General features: G+C 45.8%; 1 protein-coding gene across 1 annotated transcript in view; it reads right to left on the bottom strand.

Moving 5' to 3' along the window:
* Nucleotides 1-1,941: 1,941 nt before the first annotated feature.
* The window catches only part of LOC126281993 (zinc finger protein basonuclin-1-like), a 303,711-nt gene continuing 287,241 nt past the window's right edge, over nucleotides 1,942-18,411 (bottom strand). The window contains exons 7-9 of the mRNA XM_049981378.1: nucleotides 12,557-14,059; nucleotides 2,466-2,528; nucleotides 1,942-2,379 (exon numbers count right to left, since the gene is read on the bottom strand). Of these exons, the coding sequence (XP_049837335.1) occupies nucleotides 12,742-14,059 (1,318 nt within the window). The 3' untranslated portion in view covers nucleotides 1,942-2,379; nucleotides 2,466-2,528; nucleotides 12,557-12,741. The remainder of the gene's footprint in view (nucleotides 2,380-2,465; nucleotides 2,529-12,556; nucleotides 14,060-18,411) is intronic.

Below are 18,411 nucleotides of genomic sequence, written 5' to 3' on the forward strand. Positions count from 1 at the left end.
CTCCACCGTAGCTTTGCGCGGCTTTCTCGCATGTTTCATCGAAAACGGGACGATAGACATTTATCAACAGGCGTACAAGTTCTCTGTCTGCTTCCTGGTACACGAGCATGGGGTCAACCACCGCCTCACTATCACTCATCTTAAGGCAGCTGGAGGCCATGCCCCGTTACCACTTTCTCAGAGCATGAGCTGCCCTAAGCTGCCTATTGTCGCTTCCCTTCGCTGCTCCCCAGCCGACGACGGTCAACTCTGAATACTTCCCTGGGATAAACTAGCCTCCAGTAAATCGACGCGTTTCGACAAAGTTTTCATGTCGTGTGAATTACTTTAAAACCATCACCCGACATTAATTATTCCAATACGTCCATACTATACCCTCTATAAGATGCATTGCGTCTTGTCAGTCATTTTTGTTCAGCCCTACTATTCACTCAACATGAGTTAGGTGATCTTTGATGACTTCATGTAAGGGGCATAGTTCTTGCTATCTTACAGTTTAATAAAAATTTTCGTGAAGTTTTTATTCTTGCTTGTTGTTTTGTATCTCCTATAAGCATTTTTGTAATAATGTGTAAGCAATGAAGTTGGCTTTTGCTTTGATGCTTGATGAAAATGCATATATTTAGTCCTCTTAAATATTAGTATAAAAGTAGTGCAGTGTGAGCCTTCAGTTTCTCCCAGTGTATTTGTTGACTGAATAGTCCACGGATGTAGTGCCAGTTCATACTGTCCAAAGAGCACAATATTTCAGCGATCATATATGTCGACATCATCAGCTGCGCTAACGAACTGGGTTCCAGCGGGTGCGCGGACGACTTATATCCAATTCTCCAGCGAGCCGTTCCCTAGGCTGTGCGCGACCTGGTCCGCTCGTCACTGGCTGTGGGGGAGATGACGTCGATATCTGGAGTTACACCACCTCACCTGGCCACCAGGTAGGGGTGTTCGCTGAGCATCTCCTTAATTACACACCGTACTAGCTCCCAAATCTTATAGTCACAGTACCGTTAGATGATGTCGTCCGTTGGCATATTTCGATGGCCTCCCTAACGACATTGGATTCTATGAAGCTGGAGTACACCTGTGGAATGTTTGAGCAAACAGCCTCATGTTGAAAAATGATGATTTCATACTTGCGTTTTTTCTTTCTGATGTGACAGCTACAATGTTTTGATTTGAGTTATGTACGCAGTCCTATGTTTGGTATGTGATGTTATTCAGAGAGATTTTTCAATTCTATTGTAAAGTACATGGCATAATCCACTAAAGAGGTAAATTCATAAGATTTTTGTAGTTTAAAACATTGAAAGTTTCTAAAAATCTAGGATAACCAACGTCCACGCCAAACATTTTTAGTGTATTACAGCGAGGTGTGTGAGGTATTGTTTAATAACACACAAACAAAACAACGTTCTGCATCATACTTCCAGTCCACTCCCTATGAATTTAAGCGGTCCCACTGTAGATGTTAAATGGACTATATGTGAGTTTACACAATAATATAATTCAGTGTACTGGAATAGGAATTAATGCATTTCATGATAATGGTGTTATTGAAACGTAGTTCTTGTGAATCGTGTTGCTTCTCGGAGCGAACGAGAACCCACTATAAGTTTAAAAATGGCTCTGAGCACTATGGGACTTAACTACTGATGTCATCAGTCCCCTGGAACTTAGAACTACTTAAACCTAAGTAACTTAAGGACATGACACACATCCATGCCCGAGGCAGGATTCGAACCTGCGACCGTAGCGGTCGCGCGGTTCCAGACTGTAGCGCCTAGAACCGCTCGGCCACTCCAACCAGCCCACTATAAGTATGAATTCTATTACCAGATGCTGGAAATAAAACTTCTCCTGCGTAATAACATAAAATGAGTAACCTGTTTATTTGACAATGTGGTGAAAAGAGAAATTAGATTAATGGCGTTGGCAACAAAATTACTGGGAAATGATTTATATTTGCTCAGGTATTCGTCTTGCAATACGTAGGATTAATACAAATGACTTTATTTTTATTTACAGCTTTTAAATTCAAAGAGCTTTATACAAGAAAATACAGCTCTAAGCACTAACATAATAGTAAATTCTTAAAACGACTAAAAAATGTAACAAATAAATATTTATAACGCATTTGTACTTCAGTTTAGGAACTAGAATATTTCAGGCTTGAATAAATACATTGTTTGACTAGTATATAATAATTCATCAGTGTTGGTTCATCATCGCACTTGGCTCCTTTGAGAAGAGAGACCGTCATTGGATGTTGGTCCTGTTGCTGTTTGAATTCTGGAACTGATCCTGCAGGCAAAGTGGCTGTGAGGAAAAGTTCTTTCCTTTCTAGTACAGTCCGAGCTGCTGATCAGATCCCTTCCTTCCCTGTAAAACCATGCAACACAATTATTTGATACTTGAATGTAAGGATCATTTTCGCATTTTCCACATTAGTGGATCAGTGAACATACCTAGCCTGCAGGATTTCTGATCCGAGTCTCGTCCGTTTGCGAAATGATGCAGCAGTGATATACCTGCAGGTGAAAATGATAGTAATTAAATATCGCATGAAGCATAAATTTTTATGTAATATATTATACGATGAAGAAACTGTTTTATGGCTCTAACAGCTGTACGTGTCAGTAATCAAGAAAACAACGTTTGCTACAATGATAAAAAATGCGAGCAAAAAGTCTGGAGACAGCTCATTTAAATCTATAGGATCATGTTTACTTCATTTCAAGTTATTTTTGTCTGTCCTGGTGCGGTGTGTATTTTGAGGCGGGAAGCGGGTTCTCCCGGATTCCACGACGTGAGGGCCGTGTTTCTGAGTCAGCTGGCGCTGAGAACGTTCCAGGTGGACGAGCTAATGCACCAGCTCACCGTGGAGGTCTATAATTTTCAGGACAAACGAGCCGACAGCTTCCTGCTTTTGCGAAGATGCTGCCATCGTTTCAGAACGACAAGGGGCAGTTGTCCAGGGCTCTGGGGATCTCACAAGAGAACGTTGTATCTGTGTGGCTCCACAATATAAAAGAACATTTTATTAAATAAAAATGTTTCAGAGGGAGAGCGAGGAAACTTCTCGAAATTTTTTTAAAGTAAAGAAAGAAAGGAAAAGGAATGTAATAGAATAGTGGTCGTCAAACATTATTGGACAGCCTCTCGTGCGCTTATGTGGGGATTTACAGTTAATTGCTATTCCACATAAAGTAGTACGTTACGAGCCCATAACAGACTACCAGCAGCAAGAGCGCGTGATAAATTGACCCCCCAACCTCCAGCTACTACTCGTTAAAAGCGACACAAATCGGAACAGTTCGTGTTGACTGTCCCCTGTTCCACATTGCTGCCAACCTCTGTGGTCACGAATATGTGACAGTGTAATTTTCTGGCGACATATGTTGTGTTTTCTGGGAGACAACAAAGTTAATAAGAATAAATGTACGTACCTACATTATGCAGTATCAGACAAGGACACACATTTTTTTTATAGATGCTTGATTGTCGGTTTTATTCTACTCTTTGTGCTGCATTACAACAGCTTTAATTTAATTTTATGTTCCTTGCTACAAATAAGTACGTCATCTGAAGACGACTATCTCTGTAATGCAATCCACGAATACATGCTCCTTTCGTGTAGAAATTTGTACCGCAGCAGCCGGTCGGTACGAGTCGTCAGTAGTGTAAGACAAACAGCAAAACATTCCTCCCCCTCACATCGTCTAACACCCCAGTGGCTGCGCTATTTACCCCTCTGACCCTAAGGTAAGCAGCAAACTTTCCTTCGGCCGAGGCACAATTCGTCAACGTCAATTACAATGAAGCTCGACACGCTTCAATATAAGTTTCGCATCACCTCGGTTCCGAAAGTTCCGGAACCTGTACATACAGAGATCAACATAGAGATCATTGCCACCCTTTTTATTGTTCATGAAATGAACATATTGCGTGGTGTACCACAATAAAGCGAGACCTTCAGAGGTGGTGATCCAGACTGCTGTACACACCGTTACCTCTAATACGCTGTAGCACGTCCTTTTGCATTGATGCAAACCTGTATTCGTCGTGGCATACAGTCCACAAGTTCATCAAGACACTGTTGGTCCAGATTGTACCTCAGAGTGGTTGGTGGATCACGTCGCCCATAAACAGACCTTTTCAATCAGTCCCAGGCATGTTCGATAAGGTTCATGTCTGCAGAACATGCTGGCCGTTCTAGTTGAGCGAAGCCGTTATCCCCAAGGAAGTCATTCACAAGATGTGCATGACGGGGACGCGAATTGCTGTCCGTGAAGACGAATGCCTCGCCAATATGCTGCCGATATAGTAGCACTATCGGTCGGAGGATGGCATTCACGTATCGTACAGCTGTTAAGGCACCTTCCATGACCACCACGGCGTACGTCGACCCCAGATAATGCATCCCAAAACAGCAGGGAACCTCCACCTTGCTGCACTCGCTGAACAGTGTGTCTAAGGCGTTCAGCTTGGCCGGGTTGCCTCCAAACACGTTAGTGACGATTGTCTGGATGAAGGAATATGCGACATTCATCGATGAAGAGAACGTGATGCCAATCCTGAGCGGTCCATTTGGCATGTTGTTGGGCCCATCTGCACCGTGCTGCATGGTGTCGCGGTTGCATGAACGTCGGGAGTGAAGTTGCGCATCATGCAGCCTATTGCGCACTGTTTTGAGTCCTAACACGACGTCCTCTGGCTGCAAGAAAAGAATTATTCAGCATAGTGGCTTTGGTGTCAGGATTCCTCCGAGCCATAATCCTTAGGTACCGGTCATCCACTGCAGTAGCAGCTCTTGGGCTGCCTCAGCGAGGCATGTCATCGACTGCTCCTGTCCCTGTATCTCCTCCATGTCCGAGCAACATCGCTTTGGTTCATTCCGAGACGCCTGGACACTCCCTTTGTTGATAGTCCTTCCTGGCACAAAGTAACAATGCGGACACGATCGAACCACGGTATTGACAGTCTAGGCATGGCTGTAGACATGAGCCGTGTACCTCCATCCTGGTGGAATGATTGGAACTGATCGGCTGTCAGATACCCTCCGTCTAATACGAGCTGCTTATGCATGGTTGTTTACATGGTTCAATATGGTTCAAATGGCTCTGAGCACTATCGGACTTAACATCTATGGTCATCAGTCCCCTAGAACTTAGAACTACTGAAACCTAACTAACCTAAGGACAACACACAACACCCAGCCATCGCGAGGCAGAGAAAATCCCTGATCCCGCCGGGAATCGAACCCGGGCGCGGGAAGCGAGAACGCTACCGCACGACCACGAGATGCGGGCGTTGTTTACGTCTTTGAGCGAGTTTAGCGACTGTTTCCGTATGTATTTCCATTCATTACTGAGCTTCTAAACTCTTACGAAGCTCTTGACGTTACATGACTTTTTCGAATTTTGCTGTTAAGTGTATCCATAGAACTGATAGAAATGGATGTATATAGTTGAGTATGTTTCACATCTCCTAAACCAATGGACCGATTTCAACCAAACTCGGTACACATATCCGTTACTGTCAGGCAACAGTCACTTTGGTGATAAGAACCACCTACATATCATAGTTAAGGAGATGTGACGTCATAAACAATGAGATGCGTAGGTAAAATGCCGCATCATGTATGACATTGAAATTTATTACTCCTTTGCTATTCTCTCTGTTCACAATATATTTCGCATACAGTATCCACAAATGCTGCCGAATATACTTACACAAATATTTCGTTGTATCAAACAGAGGTAAAGAGATATGACGTCATAAACAGTGAGATGTATGAAAAAATGCCGCATCACGCACGAAATTTTAATACATTCATTCTTTAGTAATTAGACACTCCTGCAATCGAGGCAAGAAAATCCCTGACGCCTGGCAGCACTTTCAACTGAAAAGCGCAAAAGGCTGTAGATGAAAACGATAGCTGTCTATAGAGCTATCAATAGGCGTTGCTACAGACACGTTTACATAATCGCGTTTTAGACGTGCGATGCAGCTGCTCTCAGCGTACAGAAAATGTTTCATAATTCCGGAGGGACTGAAAATGAAATTTTTTCGGTATTACTCAACGAATACCGGTCCTTCTTGTTTTCACTTCTAATAAAAAAAACTGAGAAAAAGAATACCCGTGCAATATCGGGTTTTGTTAGCTACTATTATTATAAAATACGTCTGACTTCGACTTCCACCAATACTTGGTTTGGTCCGCAGTTTGTCTACCAATGAACTACAGGACTTACGATGAGCTAAGACAATGGGTCTTGAAACCCTTTATTGTATGGTCACTGAAAATTCTTCACTATCTCGTCATAAGAAATCGGATAGCACTACGTAATACGGAACAGACGACTAAATACCAAGATAGGCCAGTATTAAAGAAAGGGACAGTATTGAATTGTGAGTAGAGACACAGTAACAGCAGAATAGATTGGTCAGCAGAGCTAAATGACTTCGAATGAAGACTAGTCATTGGATGACATCCGAGTAATAAACCTATCAGGGGTGTTTCAGCCCATCTAATATTGCCCAAGTCGATTACTGCTGACAAGATTTTGAAGCGGGTACGTAAAGGACCTGGCAGAGCGTACTGCATTGCGAGGGTAATTGTAAGAAATCGTATTAAATCAGCTGAAGGATTTACTCGTGAATTCTAAAGGGCTACCGGCAGGCCAACCAAAATAATGACAGAGCGTAGGGAGATAAGAAAACAATGAGATGCAATGTTGGAGCAGGCCCTCACAAGCTACACATCTCTATAGCCAGTACAAAGAAACGCATAATCTGCATCATACTCCGCAAGCCACGTAATGGTGGCTGTTCCATTAGCGGTAGTGCGTGGAAAGAATGATTGTCGGTAAACTTCTGTATTCGCTCTAATTTCTCGAATTTTCTCCTCGTGGTCAATGTGAGATATGTATGTCAGGGAAAGTAATATATTACCGACACCTCCTGAAAACTGCTGTCCCGAATTTTTAATAGTAACTCTCTCCTCGACGCACAACGCCTTTCTTTGTAACGCCTGCCAGTGGAGTTTGTTTAGCGCCTCCGTAATACTCGCCAAATAAACGATCCAGTGCCGAAATGGGCAGCTCTTCGTTGCATCTTCTCTATCTCCTCTATCAGTCCTACCTGATAGGGATCCCTGATAGCTGAATCGGACGAACAAGCGCTTTATAAGCCACTTCTTTCGTGGATGAGTTATATTTCCTTAAGATTCTTCCGATGAATCTGAGTCTGGTGTCTGCTTTTTCCAGTATTTGTTTTATTCGGTCATTTCACTATAGGTCTATCTGGATAGTTACGCCTAGGTATTTTACGGCAGACTCAGTCTCCAGCAGTTTGTCATCAATAGTGTAGCTGTACAGCAGTGGATTTCTTTTCCTATGCATGCGCAATGTTACATTTCTTTACTTTCAGGGTCAACTGCCAGAGCCTGAACCATTCATCAGTTCTCTGCAGGTCGTTCTGCAAATTCTTACTATCTTCTGGCGTTGCCACTTTGGTATAGACAACAGCATCATCTACGAATAGCCTTAAAGAGCACCCGACGCTTTCTACTAGATCAATTATGCATATTGACAACAGCAACGGTCCTATCACACTTCCACGTGGCATTCCGGATATTACCTTTACATATGCTGATTTTGTTCCGTTAAGAGCGATGTGTTAAGGTCTATCTGCAAGAAAATCTTGAATCCAATCGCAAGTCTTTTCCGATACTAGGGAATTTCGTATTTTTTTCATTAAACGGCAGTGCGGGACGGTGTCAAGTTCCCAACTGAAATCAAGGAACACGGCATCAACCTGAGAGTCGTTGCCCACTGCGACGTGAATCTCATCGAGGAATAGAGCGAGCTGAGTGTCGCAAGATTTCTGACTGCAGAATCCATGTCGATTTTTATGGAGCAGATCTTCATTTTCCAAAAATGTCATACTTTTTTAGCATGAAACATGTTCAATAATTCTACAACAGACTGACGCCGACGATATACAGGGTGTTACAAAACGTACGGCCAAACTGTCGGGAAACATTCCTCACACACAAATAAAGAAAAGATGTTATGTGGACATGTGTTCGGAAACGCTTAATTTCCATGTTACAGCTCATTTTAGTTTCATCCACCTACGCTCAATGGAGCTCGTTATCATGATTTCATACGGGATACTCTACCTGTTCTGCTCGAACATGTGCCTTTACAAGTACGAGACAACATGTGGTTCATGCGCGATGGAGCTCCTGCACATTTCAGTCGAAGTGCCGTACGCTTCTCAACAACAGATTCGGTGACCGATGGATTGGTAGAGGCGGACCAATTCCATGGCCTCCACGCTCTCCTGACCTCAACCCTCTTGACTTTCATTTATGGGGGCATATGAAAGCTCTTGTCTACGCACACCCCGGTACCAAATGTAGAGACTCTTCCTGCTGGTATTGTGGACGGCTGTGGTACAATACGCCATTGTCCAGGGCTGCATCAGCGCATCAGGGATTCCATGCGACGGAGGGTTGATACATGTATCCTCGCTAACGGAGGACATTTTGAACATTTACTGTAACAAAGTGTTTGAAGTCACGCTGGTACGTTCTGTTGCTGTGTGTTTCCATTCCATGATTAACGTGATTTGAAGAGAAGTAATGAAATTAGCTCTAACATGGAAAGTAAGCGTTTGTGTGTCAGGAATGTTTCCTGATAGTTTGGCCGTACCTTTTTGTAACACTCTGTAGGTCTACATTTGTGTAGAACTGTGAATGACCGCTTTTCGTTGTGTAAAGAGTGACACCACTGGATAGTGGAATACTGCAAACGAGTGATTTGGAGTCACCAAACACGCCGTGCCCTGTGGCAATCCGATGTGACCGTCTATGTCTGGCAGCTACCTTGAGGGCGTCACCTGTCCTTACGGTAGAGGAGTGCGGAGTGCGGAGGAGATGGTTTACGCTATGGAGTTTTTTCCTTGGTTAGGGTGTGGTCTACTTTCTTCAGAAAACGGTAAATGCATCACGAGATGCACGTACACTCCTGGAAATGGAAAAAAGAACACATTGACACCGGTGTGTCAGACCCACCATACTTGCTCCGGACACTGCGAGAGGGCTGTACAAGCAATGATCACACGCACGGCACAGCGGACACACCAGGAACCGCGGTGTTGGCCGTCGAATGGCGCTAGCTGCGCAGCATCTGTGCACCGCCGCCGTCAGTGTCAGCCAGTTTGCCGTGGCATACGGAGCTCCATCGCAGTCTTTAACACTGGTAGCATGCCGCGACAGCGTGAACGTGAACCGTACGTGCAGTTGACGGACTTTGAGTGAGGGCGTATAGTGGGCATGCGGGAGGCCAGGTGGACGTACCGCCGACTTGCTCAACACGTGGGGCGTGAGGTCTCCACAGTACATCGATGTTGTCACCAGTGGTCGGCGGAAGGTGCACGTGCCCGTCGACCTGGGACCGGACCGCAGCGACGCACGGATGCACGCCAAGACCGTAGGATCCTACGCAGTGCCGTAGGGGACCGCACCGCCACTTCCCAGCAAATTAGGGACACTGTTGCTCCTGGGGTATCGGCGAGGACCATTTGCAACCGTCTCCATGTAGCTGGGCTACGGTCCCGCACACCGTTAGGCCGTCTTCCGCTCACGCCCCAACATCGTGCAGCCCCCCTCCAGTGGTGTCGCGACAGGCGTGAATGGAGGGACGAATGGAGACGTGTCGTCTTCAGCGATGAGAGTCGCTTCTGCCTTGGTGCCAATGATGGTCGTATGCGTGTTTGGCGCCGTGCAGGTGAGCGCCACAATCAGGACTGCATACGACCGAGGTACACAGGGCCAACACCCGGCATCATGGTGTGGGGAGCGATCTCCTACACTGGCCGTACACCTCTGGTGATCGTCGAGGGGACACTGAATAGTGCACGGTACATCCAAACCGTCATCGAACCCATCGTTCTACCATTCCTAGACCGGCAAGGGAACTTGCTGTTCCAACAGGACAATGCACGTCCGCATGTATCCCGTGCCACCCAACGTGCTCTAGAAGGTGTAAGTCAACTACCATGGCCAGCAAGATCTCCGGATCTGTCCCCCATTGAGCATGTTTGGGACTGGATGAAGCGTCGTCTCACGCGGTCTGCACGTCCAGCACGAACGCTGGTCCAACTGAGGCGACAGGTGGAAATGGCATGGCAAGCCGTTCCACAGGACTACATCCAGCATCTCTATGATCGTCTCCATGGGAGAATAGCAGCCTGCATTGCTGCGAAAGGTGGATATACACTGTACTAGTGCCGACATTGTGCATGCTCTGTTGCCTGTGTCTATGTGCCTGTGGTTCTGTCAGTGTGATCATGTGATGTTTCTGACCCCAGGAATGTGTCAATAAAGTTTCCCCTTCCTGGGACAATGAATTCACGGTGTTCTTATTTCAATTTCCAGGAGTGTATTTTGCAGCACAGCTCGGAACGATTGTTGTTTCTATCAGCATGAGAATGCACCCTTTCATAAATAAGAATTTGTAGAGCAATGGTTTGTGGACAGCAACATTCCTAGACCGTTCTGCCAAGAGTTCCGACATGCATCCAATGGAACACCTATGGGATGAGTTAGAAAGTCGACTGCAGTAAATACTCTGCGTCCACCATCGCTATCGTCTCTAGTTTCACCTCTCGAGGAAGAATGGACCTGCCATTCCCCCATAGACATTTACATACACTATGTGATCAAACGTATGCGGACACCTGGCTGAAAATTACTTTCAAGTTAACGGCGCCCTCCATCGGTAATGCAGGAATATATTATGGTATTGGGCCACGTTTAGCCTCGATGACAGCTTCCATATGACAGCATTCATACGTTCAGTCAGGTGCTGGAAGGTTTCTTGGGGAATGGCAGTCCATTCTTCACGGAGTGCTGCACTGAGGAGAGGTATCGATGTCGGTCGGTACGAATTAGGCGTTCCAAAACACCCCAAAGGTGTTCTATTCGATTCAGGGCAGGACTCTATGCAGGCCAGTCCATTACAGGGACGTTATTGTGTAATCACTCCGCTACAGACCGTGCTTTATGAACAGGTGCTAGACAGTAGTGATAGATGCAATCGGCATCCCCGGATTGCTCTTCAACAGTGGGAAGGAAGAAGGTGCTTAAAGCATCAATGTACGCCTGTGCTGTGATAGTGCCACCAAAACAACAAGGGGTGCAAGCCCCCTCCATGAAAAAACAGGACCACACCATAACACCAACGCCTACGAATTTTACTGTTGGCACTACACACGCTGGCAGAGGACGTTCACCACGGATTCGTCATACCCACACCCTGCCATCGGATGGACACATTGTTTTGCATGATTTGTCACTCCACACAACCTTTCTTCACTGTTCGATTGTTCAATGTTTACGCTCCTTACACCAAAAAATGGCTCTGAGCACTATGGGACTTAACTGCTGTGGTCATCAGTCCCCTAGAGCTTAGAACTACTTAAACCAAACGAACCTAAGGACATCACACACATCCATGCCCGAGGCAGGATTCGAACCTGCGACCGTAACAGTCGCGCGGTTCCGGACTGTGCGCCTAGAACCGCGAGACCACCGCGTCCTTACACCAAGCGAGGATTCGTTTGGCGTTTACGGGCGTGATGTTTGGCTTATGAGCAGCCGCTCGAAAATGAAGTCCAAGTTTTCTCAACTCCCGCCTAACTGGCATAGTACTTTCAGTGGATCCTGATGCAGTCTGGAAGTCCTATGCGATGGTCTGGATAGATGTCTGCCTGTTACACATTACGACCCTCTACAACTGTCGGCGGTGTCTGTCAGTCAATGACAGACGAGGCTGTCCTGTACGGCTTTTTGCTGTAAGTGTCCCTTTACGTTTCTACTTCACTATCACACTGGGAACAGTGGATCTAGGGATCTGCGTGGAGAAGTATAACACAAGTGACAGGCAATCACCTGACCACATTAGAAGTCTGTCAGTTCCGCAGAGCGCCCCATTCTGCTGTCCCACGATGTCTAATGAGTACTGAAGTCGCTGATATGGAGTACTTGGCAGTAAGTGGCAGCACAATGCACCTAATACGAAAAACGTATCTTTTGGGGTTTCCGGGTACTTTTGATCACGTAGTGTACCTCATTGGAAGAGTCTCCAGCAAAATTCAAGGCTCCATAAAGGTACAGGGTGGCGACACACAATGTTAATATCCACTAACAGGACTCTGGGAACTTTGGACCAGACAATGTACTAAGAATGAAGGTAAGAGCTCAAGGTTCCGTCGACGAGATCATTGAGACATAGGATAGTCTCATATTGGAGAGGCGTAGGGAGCGCTGGACGGGGATTTGAACCACCTTTCTCCCGAATAAGAGATCAGTGCCTCAGGACTGAGCCATCTCACCTGGACAGTCAGTACACTGGAGTCGAAAGCATTATGTATCTTGCTAGTGTTACATGCGTCGGCGACAGAAAGAGTTTCGTATTAGCTACGTACATAAATGTAGTGGTAACATTACTTTAACGCACTATGAAGAACACATTGCAGTCTGTACCTGGATTTCCGTCGAAACGTTCGTACACTGTACGCCCAGCCCGCACGGTCGCATATTGGGGCCTCCGTCTTGGGGTGATTCGAAGGTCCCCTGAAACCTGTGGCGCGGCATTTATTTCAAGAAGTCCTGGGGTGGGTCACAGCATCTCCTACGCTGAGCGTTTGGTGTCACCCCAGGCTGGAACGTTACTGATCGGCCGCCTCCAGCTGTCCCTCCGGCTGGAGCCTGCGGTGCAGGTTGGGGTTGGCGCTGTGGCGGTCGCGGCTCCTCTTGGAGGGGAAGGTGGCGGCGCAGCCGGGCACGGTGCAGCCGTGCTGCAGCCGCAGATGTACGTTGCGGTAGTGCGTCTTCACGCAAAAGTGGTTCAGGAACACCTTACCGCACCCTACGCACCTGCGCGGGTTCTCTTTGTCCATCGGTATTTCCCTGCTCGGCGTGTCACGGTTTTCCTCTAATGGCTCTGACGCCTCAATCTGAGAAGCCAAACAAGCTTCAACCGAGTTTTGCCCATTGATCTGCTTGGGGGTATCCTCAAGAACCTGCATCTTCAGCTGATCGTCTTTACATGTCTCTTCTTCAGCCTCACTGTTTGGATCACTACAGTCTCTGGTAACCTCGCCAACTTCCGTTTCGATGCACTTCTCCGGTTCCAAGTTGATAAAATCTCTCATATCTCTAGGAAGAACATCTTTACCACTTGGTGCCTCCTCGTCGTGCTTCACATTCGAAACTAATTCAGTATATGGTACGAGACAGCTGTAATCATCCCTCTCACTTTCTGGTATTTTACAGTTGTCTTCAACACAGCCCACTTCATTTTCTGGACTCTGCTCCGATTTCCGAGTGCCCCCATCGGGATCGATATCTGATACATCGCTGTCTGGTACACAGCGATCTTTCTCCTCCCGAACTTCTGATGTCTCTTCTGTCTGACTGATGACTGCGACACATTTCTGCTGGTCTGGTCGTCCTGCGTCATATGTTCCATCTGTGATAGTTTGTTCGACACATTCGTTGAAATCCCTTTCACTTGCGACAGACTCTAAGGACAGTACGTGAGTCCTTTTTGGGCACGACCCATAGCGTGTCGGATTTCGACTTTTTCGTTTACGCACTCCCCTCAGGGGTAATTGCTCGCTGGCTTTGTTCACATCCTCTCTTACGCACGTCCTTTTTACTTCACTTAACTCCTCGTTATCATGGTTATCAACGTGAGTGTCTTCACTTCTGCACTCAGTCTTCACATCAGTAAACTCCTCTTTAAGTTGGTTTTCTTTGTGAGGGCCTTGTGAAAACTTCTGATTATCGGTGTACGGGTGACAAAGACTTGCACTGAAACTAAACGGCACTGACGAATTTTCCTCTTCTTTCTCGTACTCGCCATATGGTTCATCGATTTTCTCAGTCTTAATGGCAACACCATTGGTAAGTGGCCGTAAAGGTATGTTATCCGATGCTCCATAAGCGTTTTGATACCAGCTGTCTTCTATCTTCTCGTCATACCTGCAGGAAGAAAACATTAAATCAGCATTAATAGTAGCAAAGCTGATGCACCAAAGACATAACAGTATTAGCATTATAACACATAGGAAGACTAGTAACTGAACTAGAGAGCTTACTAAAGTGCTACTTTTTTCGTCCACTGTGAAAATTCGCCATACGCCACTGCAAATGAATCGAGTTATTTATGAGAAATAGCTAAATACTGAAGGTTAATCCTTCGTTGTACTTTTCACTAGTTTCCACCTTGGCAATGAGCATGTACAGGATTCAGTTTTTTGAACACACAGTTCTAACTGCCAGGAAGTTTCAAATCAGCTCAGATTCCGCTGCAGAGTGACAACGTTATTCAGCAAAAAATCCCCTCTTCTGTGCTAACTGACTTACCCGCAATATCATTTCTCAGAAACTATTTCTGAACGACCTCAAATATTTTGTTGGTGGCGATTCCGTTCACATTGCATGAAACAGTAGTATTCGCGAACTGCCCCATGGAACTTCTGGCGTTATATACTACATCATTAATTTATAAAGTATTGTGATCAGTACATGGCTTGTAACACTTACCTGAGGTACCCCTGAAGTTACTTTTATAGGAATAAATTTATTTGGGTTAACGAGAAGTTGAGTTCTCTATACCTGGAAGATATAAATACACTCCTGGAAATGGAAAAAAGAACACATTGACACCGGTATGTCAGATCCACGATACTTGCTCCGGACACTGCGAGAGGGCTGTACAAGCAATGATCACACGCACGGCACAGCGGACACACCAGGAACCGCGGTGTTGGCCGTCGAATGGCGCTAGCTGCGCAGCATTTGTGCACCGCCACCGTCAGTGTCAGCCAGTTTGCCGTGGCATACGGAGCTCCATCGCAGTCTTTAACACTGGTAGCATGCCGCGACAGCGTGGACGTGAACCGTATGTGCAGTTGACGGACTTTGAGCGAGGGCGTATAGTGGGCATGCGGGAGGCCGGGTGGACGTACCGCCGAATTGCTCAACACGTGGGGCGTGAGGTCTCCACAGTACATCGATGTTGTCGCCAGTGGTCGGCGGAAGGTGCACGTGCCCGTCGACCTGGGACCGGACCGCAGCGACGCACGGATGCACGCCAAGACCGTAGGATCCTACGCAGTGCCGTAGGGGACCGCACCGCCACTTCCCAGCAAATTAGGGATACTGTTGCTCCTGGGGTATCGGCGAGGACCATTCGCAACCGTCTCCATGAAGCTGGGCTATGGTCCCGCACACCGTTAGGCCGTCTTCCGCTCACGCCCCAACATCGTGCAGCCCCCCTCCAGTGTTGTCGCGACAGGCGTGAATGGAGGGACGAATGGAGACGTGTCGTCTTCAGCGATGAGAGTCGCTTCTGCCTTGGTGACAATGATGGTCGTATGCGTGTTTGGCGCCGTGCAGGTGAGCGCCACAATCAGGACTGTATACGACCGAGGCACCCAGGGCCAACACCCGGCATCATGGTGTGGAGAGCGATCTCCTACACTGGCCGTACACCTCTGGTGATCGTCGAGGGGACACTGAAGAGTGCACGGTACATCCAAACCGTCATCGAACCCATCGTTCTACCATTCCTAGACCGGCAAGGGAACTTGCTGTTCCAACAGGACAATGCAAGTCCGCATGTATCCCGTACCACCCAACGTGCTCTAGAAGGTGTAAGTCAGCTACCCTGGCCAGCAAGATCTCCGGATCTGTCCCCCATTGAGCATGTTTGGGACTGGATGAAGCGTCGTCTCACGCGATCTGCACGTCCAGCACGAACGCTGGTCCAACTGAGGCGCCAGGTGGAAATGGCATGGCAAGCCGTTCCACAGGACTACATCCAGCATCTCTACGATCGTCTGCATGGGAGAATAGCAGCCTGCATTGCTGCGAAAGTTGGATATACACTGTACTAGTGCCGACATTGTGCGTGCTCTGTTGCTTGTGTCTATTTGCCTGTGGTTCTGTCAGTGTGATCATGTGATGTATCTGACCCCAGGAATGTGTCAATAAAGTTTCCCCTTCCTGGGACAATGAATTCACGGTGTTCTTATTTCAATTTCCAGGAGTGTATATATACGTAAACATAGTCTTCCGCGTCCGTTGTCACAGTCAAAGTTGAAAAGCACGCTGAATATGCCTATTTGCAGTGCTGACCGAAACGTCGGAGAATTTTACGCGTTGACAACGCGGTCATATATCTAGAATAACTTTATTGATTGCCACAATTACTGTTTGATATTTGGTAAACTGCTATTTTCTTAACTGTTACTGTTGTAGTCTTCATTCCGAGGACTGGTCTCATACAGGTAGTCTGTCCTACGCAAGGCACTTCATCTCTGTATAATTCCTGCACCCTATACCCATTTAAACCCGCATACTGTAGGCCAGCCGTGGTCTCCGTCTGCAGCTTAGTAATTCCCTCCCCTCCTCCCCCCACACCTACACTTCCTTCCATTACCAAACTAACGATTCCCTGATGTCTCAGCAGAGCATGTCTTACCAAGCCCCCCTTCTTTTAATAAAGTTGTCCTAAAAAATCCAGTGGCACCTCATTGGCACCTATATGATTTTCAACATTCTTCTATTGCACCACATTTCAAAAGATTCTGATCTAATTCACTACAAGGCTACACGCCATTGAAGTATCTTTCGAGAAGTTTCCCTAACATATTAATATTCGATGTTAACAAATTGCGCTTTTACAGAAATGCCTGCCTTATTATTGCCTGTCTGCATATATCGTCTCTACTTGCACCAGTTTTGCTCCTCAAATAGCGAAACTCATCTGTTACTTTTAGTATCTCGTTTCCTAATCCAATTATCGCCTAATTTAAAGTGCCAACATTCCATTACTCTCGTTTTATTTTCGTTGGTCATCATCTTTTAACTTCCTTTCGAAACTGTTTCCATCCCTTTCAACTGTTCTTACAAGCCGTTTGCCGCCTCGTATTAGAATTCCATCGGCAGACAGTAAAATTTTTATTTCTTCTTTCTCAACTTCAATTGTCTTCCATAATTTTTCCTTAGTATCCTTTACTGCTTGCTGAATGTCCAGATGGAATAACACTGGCGATAGGGTAGAAAATTCCCTCAATCCTTTGTTAATCACTGATTCTCTTTCATGTCCTCCGAGTCTTATAACTGCAGTCTGGTCTCTCTACCAGTTTTAGATACCTTTCGCTCCGTGTATTCTATCCATGATTCATATGCTTATTGCCATTTAACGGTTTATTAGTCTGGTTTGACAACGGATGTTGGGTTCCATGTTCCGGGTTCCTTAGCTCTTATGACTTATTTACATGTCACCTGAGAATGTGATTTTCTGTGTCACAAAACCGGTTGTGGTCTGATAGTAAAAAGATAAGAACGGCAGGAGCTGCATCCTGACACTCAAGACGATTAGTCACAGCTGTGGTTTCCCTGTGTACAAGGTTTTCCGCTACAAAATAAACTGGCCTTTCTTTGACCTATTTTCTAGAACAAACTGTAACGTTAGTATGGCCTTGCGTGTTCCTACATTTCTCGGGAACCCAAACTAACCTTCTCTGGGACGAATTTTACCAGTTTCTCCATTCTTCGGTAAATGAATCAGGTCAACAACTGCAACCATGACTTACTGAACTGATGGCTCCGCAGTATTCACAACTATCAGAACCTGCCTTCTGTGATACAGGAATTATCGCATTCTGTTTGGAGTCTGATGATATTTATCTTGTCTCGTATGATTTGCACATCAGGTGGAAATCGTTTCGTCATCGCTAGCCTCGGTAACACCCTAATAATTCTGAATAAATGTCGTATATTCCACGGGTCTTTTCTCGACTTAAGCCTTTAAGAGCTCTGTCAATTATTTCTGGTATTATCATATCTCCCATCCCATTTTCACTCTCTATGCGATATTTGGTTTTCGTTATATAGTCTCTCTTTGTTCGCCTCCCACCTTTCAACTTTTACATCTTTGTTTTTATTTGTCGTCGGCCCTAAGCATTGTAAACCTCTTGTGAAGACATTAAATAGTTTTCAACAATAACTCTGCTATTATAGTATTTTATTCAGCTGTTGTTGTGGCTATGAGCTCATGTCGACAACCTAGTCATTTTCAAGCTGTCGGCAAAGTATATAAGATGTTGGTACACCATTTTTTGTAAGTTTTCATTGGTTATAAATTAGGTTATAAGTTTTACTTTACAACTTGGAAGTACTTGCGTCCTTAGCACGTCGTCATGGCCGGTGCTGTCGAAATTTATTCCACGTTGATAGAATTTTATTACTCTGCAGTTGCTAAACAATATTTTAGAAATGTTTAATTTGTTTTTAAAATTGAGAGTTTCCGTTGACAGCTTGGT

This window comes from Schistocerca gregaria, chromosome 7 (assembly GCF_023897955.1).
Source record: "Schistocerca gregaria isolate iqSchGreg1 chromosome 7, iqSchGreg1.2, whole genome shotgun sequence".
Taxonomy (NCBI): Eukaryota; Metazoa; Arthropoda; class Insecta; order Orthoptera; family Acrididae; genus Schistocerca; species Schistocerca gregaria.